This window comes from Paralichthys olivaceus, chromosome 19 (genome assembly GCF_024713975.1).
Source record: "Paralichthys olivaceus isolate ysfri-2021 chromosome 19, ASM2471397v2, whole genome shotgun sequence".
Classification (NCBI taxonomy): domain Eukaryota; kingdom Metazoa; phylum Chordata; class Actinopteri; order Pleuronectiformes; family Paralichthyidae; genus Paralichthys; species Paralichthys olivaceus.
In genome coordinates this window covers 6,417,195-6,431,510 of record NC_091111.1, presented here as the reverse complement: position 1 = coordinate 6,431,510, position 14,316 = coordinate 6,417,195, and the positions used below count along the sequence as shown (strand labels likewise).

The window sequence follows — 14,316 nt, the reverse complement described above, 5'->3', positions numbered from 1 at the left end:
ACCCGCTCACTGTTGAAGTTTTGGCTTCAGGGATCTACCGTCCTCACGATTGATGGCAGCTGTGTGTCATCAACACAACATGTTCTCATTGGTCAGAGCAGGTCACTGCTACATTTGTAAACCTTTGACAGGGTTCTGCTTGTTCACCATGATGGTGGTTTGGGCCTGCTCAGGGTAAGTCACTGTATCTGTGATGCTTTGACTGATATCTGATGAGTTGTAGTACTTATGCTTTGTCTCTTTTTTTTCGGTAGGGCTTTGCTTCTTGTTCTGTTGACTGGTGCAAGTTACAGCTACCCTGCGAATAAAGGTAAAATCCCTTTCCTCCAAATTTTCCTGCTGCTTTTATGAGTTGGTATCCATTTCTCTTTCTCCCTACAGGTTTTGATGCGAGCTCCGCCTATGGCAGCAGTAACAGTGCAAACCTGGTGGTGGCTGGCTCAAGCTGGGAACGGCCTTCCTCTGAATTTACAGATTCTGGTGCGAGGGCTGCTGCTGCTAAAACTGCCTCGAATCCTGCTCGTCTGCAAACTGCTTCACGCAAAATGCCAAAGTACTCTCAGCCCGGTGTTCAGAACGCACCGGTAGCAGCCGTTGACACTTATCCTGCGTCTGACCGTGCAGGGTATCCCAGCAGATCCTCTGCAGGCCCAGCGCAGCAACAAGCCTCTGCACAAGGTGACTGGTGCTTACATGACTTGGCTGTATTCACTCTCTGGATGGTGTAATGGTCATTGAGTGTTTTTTCATATTTTGAATTAGTTGGCTAAATGCTTATAACATCTGCCCCTAGAGATCAACTGGCTAGTTGCACCTCCCAGTCCTTTTTCTCCTGAGGAAAGACCCAGTGCTCGCCGCTTTGTCTCCAGTAAACCTGAAGCACTTGGCTCAAGCTACGTGGGTCCACCTGCTCCTCCTCAGTTCCAGGCAGGTGAATTATCTCATGCAGAGACCAGCTACGAGAATGGCGACTACGAATCTGAGACTGAAGAGCAAGGCATCCCACCACCACCACCTGCAGGTGTCGCTGTTGCGGATGGACCAGTGACTAATGGTGAACTTACATCAGTCCCTGGTGGAGGATGGGTTGTGTATCCTTATCCGATTGGCTACATGTTCCTGACGGGCCGGTATCCTCCAGGCACACTCTCTCACTCTCGCAAAAGCTTTGAGAAGGGGAGGGACTCCTGGCATGACACCCACAACATAAGATACTACTATCCTGCTAACCCCAGTACTCTGCAGGCTGAGACCATCCCCACTGACTCTGCAGTGCCTCAGAGCATGAAGTGGCCCAGCCAACCTGTGAAGCAGTCTGCTGGGAGTGCTGGCTATGGTCAGAGCGGTGCAGTGAATGGACAAAACCAGCCCTATAGAAGAGTTGGGTTCAGCAGGATGACACAGCCCAAGCATGGTTAAGGGTGAAGACATGTAGATCGATCTGGATTCAATAAATGATCTTAAAGATCAGTTGCACTGGTTGTTTTACTGCTATGGTTTACTCCAAGTCACTGGTAAACTGATAGGATAGTTTTGTCTTTAATTTTTGGACCGCATAGAATTAGTACAACTCCTCGGATGCAGTGTGTAAAGTTTGTCTATTTTTATTGGAAGACTAATTTTAAAACTCATTCGACAAATACGAACGTGTGTGCAAAGACATTAAACGTCTCAAGTCACACTTTGCTCTTCCACCTGCTGTCATGCATTACTAATCCTATGTCTTATTAATGAATTATCACTTCAGGTTTTCAAATCCAGCTCCAGCATCAGATGTGTGTCACAGTTTCATCTGATGCCATTTAAACGTTAACAAAAGCTCTACATTCTCTAAACATCTGGGGAGTTGAGGGGTAGAAGCTTTTAAAGGCACTTTTTCCTATGCTGAGAATTAAGAGGCGTTCATAAACAAACCCCATCGTATTGGGCAGGCTTGATGTATAGTTTGGTTTGAGCTGTGGCTCAAACAAGGATGAATCAATATCCAATCTGTTACAGTGACATTTGCTGATGTCATTAATGGACAGTGGGCATCCTAATTCATATAACAAATCACCTCTGAAAGACTCTCCATTGATCTTTAATTAGAAGCTGCTGTTAATCACCTTTATGACTCTCCTCAGTGGCACCATAATAGTTTCTGCAGTGAAGCCAGGGCAGCATCAGCAGGATGTGTTTGCTGTCTGTGTTTATGTACAAAGCACCGCACCATTAATGGATCCACCAAGATTTTCCAGAATATTTTACAATTGTGACTTTTTATCCAGTTTGGGCCCAAGAGAAGAGTTCAAATACAGAGTCTTCATCTGCGACTAAAAAATCCTCTCATTTCTCTAAATGGTCTTTTCATGCATCGGGACAAACAATGACCCGCAGGAGAGAAATGGCAATTACCTCTAGTGAGGTGGCCTCTTCGCACACCTGTCACAACACAGATGAACCCATCATAAAAGACCAGTGGAGAGGGAAAAAAATGCAGGGGGTCTCCCTCGGTGACCCTTCAGCTTTCATAGTCTCCCCTCTTTTCCTGCTCGACTATTAAGACATAAAGGGGTCAGTCCCCAGACGGCTCCTTCCTTTATCCCTCGCTCTCACACTCATCTCGGCTCATGCTCCCCTACCGGTAGCCACTGAGCCTCCTCGACATCAACATTATCATTGTATCCTGGTTTTTATTCTCAGAGAACACCTCCTTCCACAATTTGGATTTTGTCTGTTTGCATTGTGACTTTGAGGTTTTCATATTTATAATGATTGTCCTTATGAACAGTTTTCTCTTTTAATAATGAGATCTTATAAACAGAAGAACATTTTAAGATAAAACATGTGATGTGCAAGTGCAAGTAGCCTTGGAAGTGATCAGGATGATTTTGCAGCTCCTTGATGAAAACATTAAATTCTTGATGGCTTTTCCAGATTCAGTGAACCCAATGTTTTCCTTTTCAAGAAGTGACGATTAGAATGTCATCCTCACTGTTCCATCAATTTTTGGAACAAATAGAATAAGCTACTTCCAAATTGTTTGAGTAATGTGAGGCAGGGCTATTAAAACATATTATGTGAAGCATAAAAGCAAAAAAAAAAAAGTTGTTATATATTGCCACATGCTGCGATTTGGCATCTGGCATCCTCCTGTGCGACTTGATGTGAAGGTGGAATCTGGTTTGACTTAGCCAGGCGGCAAGTGTGGCAAACGTTGGCCTAAACAAACATGTATTTCAGATGTGTGGCTGTAAAATGCATGGCCAGATGAGGAAATAATTTGCTCATAAAATTCATAGATCTTCATACTTGAGTGTTATTCCTTCAAGTGCTTTACGGTGCTCTCTTAAAATAATGAAACAGGAATAAAATCCCATGGGTAAAAAAAGTTTTATTTACAGTCATTCACATGTGTGATTTCTTTTGATGAAATTTGGTCATTTCTTGTCCAATGTACCTGATTATTCATCTAAGCTGCTCACGCTCCATTTGAAATTTCCTTTATTCTTTTTTTGTGCAAATTTTTTTTGCATTTGAATACCTTTGTGTTATGAAAACCATATCATTAAGTGCACCACAGATATAGTGAATTCCATTGCCATGTATAACTTTTTTTTCCTCCATAAATGCAGGGTATGCACAGACCAGTGTTAAAAATCTACCCCCAGCCATCGCGAACGGCCCAATTGCCTTGTGATTAACGCACAATAAAAGAATGTGATGGCTTAAAGAAGCAGCAGGAAAAGCTGCCCAGTGAAAGATGGGTGTACGCCGCACTCTATAATTAAGCCAGTCTGCACTTGATGAAAGTAGATCACACTGGCGGGCCACGGCTTCACAGCCAGTTTGTTTTTACGACATAATTACAGTCCAAATCAAATGAGAAGATTTAATATTGCACCACGACAACCATGTGTCCAATGTCAACAATGACACTGACCCCCCTGAGGCAAGGTGTGTGTGTGTGTGTGAGTGCGTGCGTGTGTGGGGGATGGGGGGGGGGCAGGTCAGGCGTCAGGAAGCCGACAGCAGAGAAGCCTCCCCACCACGGGAGCTATCTACCTGTGTCTGGGCCCACCTGGGAGGTCTGACACCAATGGAATTACACTGACAGTGGGACAGAGGGTAGCAGAGAGAGAGAAAAGAGTTTGTCTCTGAAATAGAAGGAGGGAAGGCGGAGGGAGAGGGGGGCAAGAGGGAGGGGGATGGAGTCATGCGGAGAGAAAGTTCATCTGAGAAGAATCTATCTATTAGAAGCAGGTGAGGGAGGGGAAACAAAAAGCTGAGAGAGGAAAATAGATACAAGAGAAGTGGGTGAGTGAAAGTGAGGAGAGCGAGAGGAAAGAAGAGAGGGACAAGCAGCAGTTCACAACAGCAACAAATCACCTGGAGATATTTGTTTTCTTTTAGTTTTTTTTTTTTCATTTTTGTATTTGTCAACAGTAAATCCAGCAGGCGATCGATTCGCGTTCATCAAATTCTTTGCAGATAATCTGGAGGCTCTAACTTGGACTTTTGCTTTCACACATGCACCTCCACCGGAGAAAATACAGAGAATCTGCAGAGTTCAGTGCTTGAGCAAGTGGTCTTGTCGATGACGTTTCTGACACATGTCGGACCCAAACAACAACATAACTAATCTCTGCAGCAAAATGTATTAGGTCCTGCCTCCTGCCTGCTGCGCTGCCCCTCATCTGAACGCTCTGTTGTTGTGAACACGTCTGAGCGGAGAATCTCTTGCTGTGTTGTTCATGTGTGAAATGCAAACTCCAGAGAAAAGTCTGGAGCCATTTCTATGGACATTCTCCGGAGTTCACGTCTGAAAGTGGCTAAAGAGGAATTGTCAAACAATAGACTCTAGTTTTTCTGCAGTTAAGCAATTGTCTGACTATAACTGAGGCAGTTATAGCAGCCCACAGTTGTCCTCTCTGTTTTGAGATGAGTGCCATTTTGATTCTTAACAACATGGTTGTGCCATAAACGACCAAAACCTCCCACTGAGTGGCTTCAGTGTTTTTCCTCTCAGGAAAAGTCTGTCTTTCCTGTCCTTTAGTGCACAGCTCGACATGACCACAAAGCCTTTGTTCCTCTGGGTCAGATTCTCCCGGAGGAGAATATTCCTAAATCCCAGCTGTTGAGTGACCACGCTCAACCACACTGCTCTCTGTCTCCTGACCACCCCTCTAACTTGCTCTTCCTGCTCTCCATCCATCCATCCAACCCTTCCCCTACTTCCCTGCCTTTTTCCAGCGCTTTTTTCCCTCCCGTTCCCAAGAGCCTCCAGATGGGCTGAATCTTCTCTGGTCGCTGTGTCGCAGGGCACAGCCCCGGCAGCTCGTTGGGCGGCAAGAGTCATTTGACTGGGTATTGGTCAGGGCTGGTAGATTAGTAACTGGATATCTACAGAGAGGCCAGTGGGGCCTGAGGCCTGTGATCCAGTAGAAAGAAGGGTCTCTGTGGTGGCCTTGTGGTTCTGTGTGGGCCAGGGCTTGAACCGCAATCCTTGCTGACACCCTGTTCCCCAAGGAGGTGGTTTTACTCCAAATCATGATTTCCCATCTCTCCCAACTCTCCGTCTATATCTATAGGGCCACTGCCCAGGGCTTTCTGGTGAAGAAGATACAGCACCTCCTCGCCACTCGCACTTGAGGCCACTTTTCTCCCACGGAGCTGGGCACACAAGAGGAGGACTTTTCCCAAACAGTCTTAAAAGAGCGCTTTTGAACCTCATGTCACATGTGAACTGCGTAAGATGGGCTGGTGAAAGAGAAGTGTCCGGAATATATAGGTTCCCCTAAAATAGGTTAAATAATACGATGTTACAGAATGTTTTACAATTTTACAAAACAAATACACAACTGTGTTCTCCACTATGTCAATTTGATAAGGAAAATATGAGTAATACCATGTATTTTGAAAATATACCTGAGAGAAATAAACAAAGCACCTAGGGTCATTTGACACTGTGAATTTTAATCCAGTTTTTACCTTTTTTCAGAACCATTAAAAACATCTGCAGCCACTAATCGTCGGCAGAGTCATGCTATTCCAAATGTTAAGTCAATAGTTTCGCCTTTGTGAGGATAAGAACTGTGGGAATGTGACATCTTCTCAACATGCACATTTCTGCTGACCAGAAGACCAGAATCATCAACATGGCACCCAGATGTCAGCCTCCAGGCACACACACACACATACGCAGGGTTGGGAAAGTCACAATCAGATCCCACCAACAAACAACAAATCCTCCAAACATAATCTGCGCAAGCAATTTGTTGCTGCTTGTTTGATTATTTTCAGAATATTTTGACATGATAATTATGTTTTTACGGTGGATCATGGATAATTTTGAGACACAGAGACACTTCAGTTGTGTGTGTGTGTGTGTGTGTGTGTGTGTGTGTGTGTGTGGCAAGAGCTGGCAAGCACTGAGAATTCCTTCTGATTTGTCTCTCACACACAAACCATCCCCACACAAGTCTCCTTTCCTTTCTTTATTCCTCTATCTGCACTCTATTGTTATGTCTCTTTTCTTTCTTCTCGTTCACACACACAAACACACACACACACACAGCGAACATTCACTGTTGTGCTATCCACAGGCACTGGAGGCTCAAGCAAGGACAAGCTTGACTGCCATTGGCTTGATGTCAAGAAATACCTGATGGGTCCCCACACTCATGCCAGAACTCATTTATGAAGTATGAGCATGTCAACCATTACCCTCAGAAATCAAACCTCACATGATGCCGAACAACCACAAGTTCCTCAGTGACAATCAGGCCGACATTCATCAAAATTTATCAAAACATTGACTACTGTTTGTATTCACCAAAAATATATATATATATATATAAATGAAAGGAGACAACCTTGATTATAGGTTTTACTATTTATTACTGGCCTCATGTTATCTGACACACACTCTATGAACATTTGAGTGTTTGACAATGTGAGCTTGTAGCTGCTCACTGAAGCAGCATTAAGGTTTGTACGTGACATTTATCTACAACATATGTAATGCCGACATATGTCAAGTCAACATATTTGGACTTGAGGTTGGACCGAAGAATGTGGATTGGGAATTTCTGCTGAGCAAAAACATGTTCGATGCCTCAATGATGCACCGAGGTGACCTAACGCATGACAGCAGCGGTGTAAATCTAGTAGTTCAGATTTTATAGCTGTTTGTAGGCTACTATAAGTTATATGTTCAAGTATCTTTTTATGATAAATCTTTGGATACTTTTCTAATCCACATCATACAACATAAAAATGTTGTATCTTTAAGATAACAACCAATGTTGGTCAGCTGCCATTTTAAAGTCATACAACATTATTATCAGTAGTTTATGGTGCTTTGATGATACACTTATGTGGTACCCAGTTCTCAGTTTTCATTGCCCAACGGTTCAAATAATATTGACATTTATATTTAATCTATTACAGATATTGTGAAAATATTTTTTTTTCATACAGATGTTCCACATTATAAGACGTGTGCTATGTAGCTTGGTATAGAGTTACATTATAACTGCACTTGTGGTCCCATCAGCAGTTGCAACATGTGTTTTATTAGTGCCGGTGTGATGTGGGGATGAAATAATCAGAGTGAAAAATATATTCAGTCATAGAGCAATTGCAACATTTATTGAAGTGTTGGCTTTTTTGTATTGATTTTTCAACACATTACAAAAATACATATATGTTCAAAACAGCAGATGTGTACTGTTCTGAAATCACTTACTTTTTTCACAATGATGCACTCCCCCCAAAAAAGAACAAGGAAACTGTTTTGTACAAAGAGTGTAAGTGAAAAGTGAAATATGAAAATGCATTTCAAATTACAGCTGTAAGTGCCATCACAAGACCTTCAGCCAACCACGAGAAAAAAAAAAAAAACAGCATAAAAAACATAATGTCCATGAATGTCTTGTAGAATTTGGAAAAGTATTCCCTCACAAACCATAATATTCCCCCTGCGGAAGGTTCAGCTTCTTTCTTCTCCTTTTTTTTTTTTTTTTTTTAGAAAATCATTTTGTTTTACATCCTTGAGGGATGGCTTCACCAAACCAACAACAAAGGAGAGACCATAAGTCAATGATGGGACCACTCTTGTTAGAAAAAAAAATAATAATCTGGCATGATTCTGCAATATTACATTTAAAAAAATCATCTCCCCATACAGTGAACAAGTAATCATACAGAAACATAGTCATGAAGATAAAATCCCTCCACCAGGATAATCATACAAAACTGCTATGGCATTCAAAAACATTTTTAAAGAACATTGGAGAAAACAATACTTTATTATCATTTTTAAACACTTACACAGAGTATTTCATTAATGGCATACTTCAACACTGTAAACATATTGTAAGATTGAATGTCCGTGTGGGTGTGTGGGTGTGTGTGTGTGTGTGTGTGTGTGTGTGTATGTGTGTGTGTGTATGTGTATGTGTGTGTGGTCTGGATCATGGTCAGGCTTCCACCGTTCATGGTTTCAATCTGATATATTTCATATTTCATAGCTGTATGGCTCATTTTTGGCCGAACTCTGGGCTGAATTTACTCCCGGAATGAATACACTGTGCACTTTACAAGAGGACTTTGATTTTTGCACTCATGCATCAACATCTGTAAGCAAGCTGAATGCAGCCCTTCAGCCGATCGTGTTAATTCACTGAAAATATATTGAAATACTTGGTGACTGAATGGCTTATGGAGGGCTGCTGTGACCTTAACGTCAGGAATATGCATTGAAGGTACACTATGTTCCTTTTTTTTCTCTATGATAGCAAAACGGCACACATAAAACCTGACAATAGGCCAGAGAGGCAGGTCAAACCTTCCAGTGAAGATGATTTTGATGACTGAGAGTTGCAGTAGTATGATGAATGATGTTGTCTCGTTCCCCTTTGATGTGGCTTTCGCTGTCTCCCTCCCTCTCACGCTCACTCTGTCTCTACACTGATGGTCCGTTATAAGATGTGGCCACTAGATGTGCGTTTGGAAAAAAGAAAAAAATAGAACAACACACTTTTCATATGCTTTCAATTTCATTTGAATGACTCTTTTTCTCCCTGGTCAAGGCCTTCCTCTCTCCCCCTCCATTTTTTCCTCACACTTCCACATTTCTCAGTTCCAATCTTTAATTTTTAACAGAAGAATAGGTTGCCCGGCCACCCCCAAGAGCAGCCGTGCTTAAAATTATCATAACTCATATATAGACTTTTTTTTTTTTTTTATGCACCCGATTCATTTGAAAGTGAATGATGCAGAAAATAAAAACTGTAATCCCCCCAAAAGTCACGAACACGCACACTGTCTCAAAATCTGTTACTGGGAGTTAAACCCGTATCACTTTGTGAAGCGAATGAACCGGCTTCCTTTTTTTTTTGCAAAGCCGCTCTAATGCATGAATCTGAGCTAGTGAACTGTGAAAAGACGCCGACGGAGAGAGGCTTAGAGCACGCTGCCGAGAGAAGAACACACGCAACACGTATTGATATGAATTTCATTTGAAACCGTTTTGTGCGTCCTAAGGGGACAGGGGCAAGTCGGCCTGGGTCAGAGAGAGAGGGAGAGAGAGAGATGGCAGAAAGTGTTGCAATTGTTGAAGTAGCTTTCAGTTAACAAACCACCTTTGAGTAAGCACATGTACGGTGGGGGAGTGGGGGAGGTAATCGAGTGAGTCTGATAAAGCAATAATGTATGGTAGTTACACTTATAGCATATACTGTGGATGATGCAAGCAGCTGGTCTTCTGATTGTTTAATTTTAGGCCATGTTTCACGTAAAGTCAGGGCTACTTTAACATATATATATAAAAAAAAGAATATATTTACAAACCATAAACAGGACTTTTCTCCTTCTCACATTAATCACAAGTAGTCTCAACATATTAGATATGTCGGTTTAATCCTACGTTGGGAATGTTCTGAGCATCAGTTAAGGGTACCTCCATTAAGTGCAACCTTTATTTATGTCCTGTCTGAAGCGAGGACAGCAATACAGTAACTACATTTTTGAAATAATTTACATGCCAGTATTTTATTTATTTCAAAAAAGGACAAATTCCCTGAATAAATTAAAAGCAACTCATCAGATCTATAAGACGATGTTGGATTTTTAAAATCCAGCATGATGTTTTATTGTCAGGCTGACATTCAGTGCTTTGTGCCTGTATGAGGGAATGGATTGTAGTCCGCTGCTGCAGTTTATATAGAAAACAATTCTTTTTACTTTTAAAAGCTAACGGCTTCATATAACTTTGCTCTCACGCGATAATAAGCTTCCTTAAAGGAAAAAAAAAGGATGTTTTGTATTAAGGGTGACTTTTTTTCCAGTTATCGCATTTTAGAAAAAAAAGTTTATTTTTTTAGCACTTTTCAAAACTAACTCCATATGAAATCCCACAAAGATGTACCTGCACATGCCAAATATCATTACAAAAATCCAATAAATACAGAAATTATTGCACAGTAGAAAGGCTCCACGGATTCCTAACTGATAAAATCCTCAGACAGTTTGCCAGGAAACACCAAGTTGGGCATTCCAGACAAGTTCTCATTAAAGTTTCCCTCTATTTATATTCTCAGGTGGCAGTTTCTGTGACAAGAAAAAAAGATGAACATCAATCAGTCTCAATTTTTTTAAGAGCGATCATCCAGCCAAGCCCCATAGCTGAAGAAGTGGTTAATAAGGATTTCATTTGTGTGTGTGTGTGTGTATGTGTGTGTGTGTTTTCCTGTGTACACTGAAGACTGTATAACTAATGGTCGCTGGCTATACCTCTGTCCGCCTGCTCCAGTTTAACCTCACTGGCCATCAAATGTTCGCCATGCCACTTCTTCATGTGTTTCTCCAGTGTGCTGTAGACACTGAAGGGCATGTGGCAGATGTCGCAGCGGTACACCTCCTTACCAAACTGCCCATGGGTCTTCATGTGGCGCGTCAGCTTGGAGCTCTGGGCGCAGGCGTAGCTGCACAGGTCACACTTGTAGGGCCGTTCCCCCGTGTGGCTGCGTCGGTGCACTGTCAGGTTGCTGCAGTTCTTGAACACCTTGCCGCAGTACTCGCACGTGTCATTCCTCCTGTCCTTGGAGCTCGGGGGCCTCCCCGGTCCCGGACCCCGCAGCAGGTGAGGAGTGCTGCTGCCGCTGCGGCCCGAGGCGCTCCCTCCTTCCATTAGCTCACCAGGCGGAGTGGAGAAGCGCAGGCTCCCTGTCTCCGAAGAGGAGTGCTCAGAGGAGGTGGCGAACGGTGACTGACGGGAATCAGTGAACCCCAAGAAAGGTTCTCTGATGAAGTGGCGTGAAGCTGCGTAACCAGCCAGGAGCTGAGAGTAGACATTCTCAGGGGAGATAAGGGGTATGGTTGGGGGAAGCTCCAGCTGTTCCTTCTCAATCTTGATCCTCTTGTTGTTGGAGGGGCTTGGGCTGGTGATGGGGGTGGGCCGACGCTGGAACAGCCCAGGGAAGGAATCTATTTCAGATACACTAATTCTGCCGTTCATCACAGGCCTCTGGTCCTCCTGCTCATCTCGCTTTCGCTCCTGCTCTCTCTCATTCTCTCTTGCTCTTTCTGCTTCACCCCTGTCTCCACCATCTCCATTAGGTTGTCTCTCCAGGCTTCTCTTATTAGGGTTAAGTCTAAGGTGATTGTCCAGATGGTTATACGGGTGCATGATGCTCACGCCGCCACTGTCACATACTCTGTCCCTGCTCATGTTCTTCTCCTCAGGAGATTGTCTTGGACCATTCTCCCTGTTCTGGTTGAACTCCTGCGAGTCCTCACTTAAGTTGGAATCTGGCCGACTTCCATTCCTCAGCTCCTCCTCTTCTTCTTCTTCTTCCTCTTCCTCCTCTTCCTCTTCCTCCTCCTCCTCCTCATTGTCCATTCCCATCACTCTTGAATCTCCCTCCCGACTCTTCTCCTCACCCTCTCCTCCCTCTCCTCTATTTCCCTGTTCTGGGGAGCCACTCATAGACCCAGACTTGTTGTGCATATGTGTCTTCATGTGCCTTTTAAGCTTGCTTGCCTGGGAACATGCGTGGTCACATAGATGACACTTGTACGGCCTCTCTCCTGTGTGACTGCGCCTGTGGACAATCAGGTTGCTCTGGAACTTGAAAATCTTGCCACAGAACTCACAGGATTTTGATTTTCCTGGGGCTTGGTTTGGACCCTGGGTGTCAGGAGGGCTGGTGGAGCCATGTGCCCCCTGGGGAGTGGGTGGCTGTGGAGCATAGGTGAGAAATGCTGGAGGCTTGGAGCCAGGCTGGAAAAGTGTAGGACTTAGCAGGCGGTGCATGTGTGGCACACGGTTGGGTGAGAGAGGGGGTGTAGGCCCCCCATTATTGGTTGTGTTGCCTGCCAGTTCCCTCAGACGTCGGGAGAAGTCCATGGAAGGAGGCTCCATGGGGGTCATCCGCATCACCCTCTCAAAGGCACTGGGGTGCTGGGACAGCAGCCCCATCTCCTCTGGGCCTAGCCGCTCTAGAGGGGGTCTTGGGGGAGGTGGAGGGCTGATAAAGGGTGGCGTCGCAGGCAGTCGAGTCTCCATGTACCCCGGGGGAGGGGGGTGTTCCCTGAGCAGGGGCGCAGCCATACGGAGGAGGTGGAATGGGTTGTTGGTGTCGCCGAGGAAAGTGGGGAGAGGAGAGCGGGGCAGGGCGTCCATTCCGGGGGGCGGAGGCAGAGCCATGCGGGGAGTGAGGGAGCAGTTGACTGGGTGGTTGTCCAGGTAGATGCGGATGCCATGAGTGTGCTGGGCGTGCTGGAGCAGGAACCAGGCGCTGGTGAAGGTCTGCTTGCAGGTTGTGCAGATGTAGCTGGATGGTTCATCTTTCACTGTGGGCCAAGAGAAATAAATCATTAATGTACAAATCAAATATGCAAAGAAAAACATTTTACTCAACATTTCAAACCAGCGTGTTACTTTCCACTGCCTGCACATTTATTAACAACCTGTGAAGAGTTATGTTTAGGAAAATTAATAGTACAGTTGTATTAGCTTTGTGTATCTGTGTATGGGGGTCTTCTGTGGGCTTTGTCTGCGTGCATATAACATTTTGAATGCGTGTGTGTGTCTACAGGCTAATGCAGATGGCAGGTACTGCCCTAAGGCCATGACACATTATGCTAATTCTAATGTCAGCTAGGCTTTAATACACAGATCCATCTCGTCTACTGTGTCATTTCCATATGGAGACACGGGAGACAACCACGAAAAAAAAAAACACCAATGGGGGAAAAAAGGAAATATGGGAGACTAGGAGGGATGGAGGGAGGGAGGGGGTGGGATGTGGCATTAGAGAGAAGGAGAGACACACAAAGGGGAGAGAGGTGATGGAGACAACGTGTAAACTGTAAAGACCCCTCCGGTCTTAACACAGCATCCACATTAAATAAAGCTCTACGTCACTGGTGTAATAACTGGTACAGTAAAGCGATCTGTTGTGGTTGCACACACACACACACAAAGAGAGAGAGAAGGGGACTGTACGTCACTCACTGACAAATTGCCCCTTTAAATGGCGTGACTTAATAATGCTAAATGAATCTATCAGTCACTGTAGCATGGCACTGTCAGCCTGCTTGTGACTCATAAAAAAAGAGAGCAGGGGTTGGGATCCATCTAATTCAACACAGGCTACAGCACTGAAGAGGCATTTCCACAGTCTCATGTTCACTCCCGAGTCATCTGCATCTACTTTATGATCAGCAGCTACCGCAAGCGGCGTCGTAGACGGTGTGGTGGTACCGAAGCCCCCGAGCCAGGAGGGGGAAAACAAAGATGGAGAGGTTACTCTTGCCCAAAATCTTATGTGCTCAAGAGGAGAGCCTTTAAGATGGCTGTCTGTCTCTGAGCCGCCCGTTGTCATGGAATGTAAAACACACTCACAGACACTGATACATCGCGCAGCAATATTATATATTTACTTTCCTCCTCTGCCTCTCTCTCTGTTTCTCACAGCACACCTCGCTCACAGATTCACACACACACTTGTGCCGTGTGGAGCACATGAGCGGAAGCTGATGTTGGATCAGTGTTGAGTCCAGGAAGCTGATTTGGCGGTGTGATTGGTTTGGCTTTCCCTGGGGGAGACGGGGTCAGAAAAAGTTAATGAGGGGCTCATTTACTGATTCTGTCTGTTTTTCTCTGCTATTAGTGGGGGCTCTAGTGCAGCCGTCACTCTCTCTGTTTGTGTGGGGTGGGACATGACCTGACTCCCACTAACGTGCGTGAATGGGTGTGTGTGTGTGTGTGTGTGTGTGTGTGTATGTGCATGTGGACGCAAGCGTAACTTCTAAGCATGCATGTGTATA

At 44.5% G+C, this 14,316-nt stretch overlaps 2 protein-coding genes across 6 annotated transcripts in view; one reads left to right on the top strand and one right to left on the bottom strand.

Annotated features, from left to right (window-relative positions):
• The first annotated feature begins 43 nt into the window (after window positions 1-43).
• LOC109632318 (uncharacterized) lies at window positions 44-1,470 on the top strand. Its single transcript, XM_020091542.2, has 4 exons — window positions 44-174; window positions 255-310; window positions 382-678; window positions 794-1,470. Exons 1-4 carry the CDS (start codon window positions 53-55, stop codon window positions 1,417-1,419), a joined length of 1,101 nt encoding a protein of 366 aa, XP_019947101.2. The 5' UTR covers window positions 44-52; the 3' UTR covers window positions 1,420-1,470.
• Window positions 1,471-7,605: 6,135 nt separating this feature from the next.
• Window positions 7,606-14,316, bottom strand: part of bcl11bb (BCL11 transcription factor B b) — a 30,909-nt gene continuing 24,198 nt past the window's right edge. For 3 of the 5 annotated variants that reach the window (XM_069514488.1, XM_069514489.1, XM_069514490.1), the window contains one exon: window positions 9,149-12,837. In XM_069514488.1, the coding sequence (XP_069370589.1) occupies window positions 10,757-12,837 (2,081 nt within the window). In that variant the 3' untranslated portion in view covers window positions 9,149-10,756. Of the gene's footprint in view, window positions 8,980-9,148; window positions 12,838-14,316 lie in introns of those variants that run through there. The other 2 variants (XM_069514492.1, XM_069514491.1) reach the window with 1 other exon arrangement.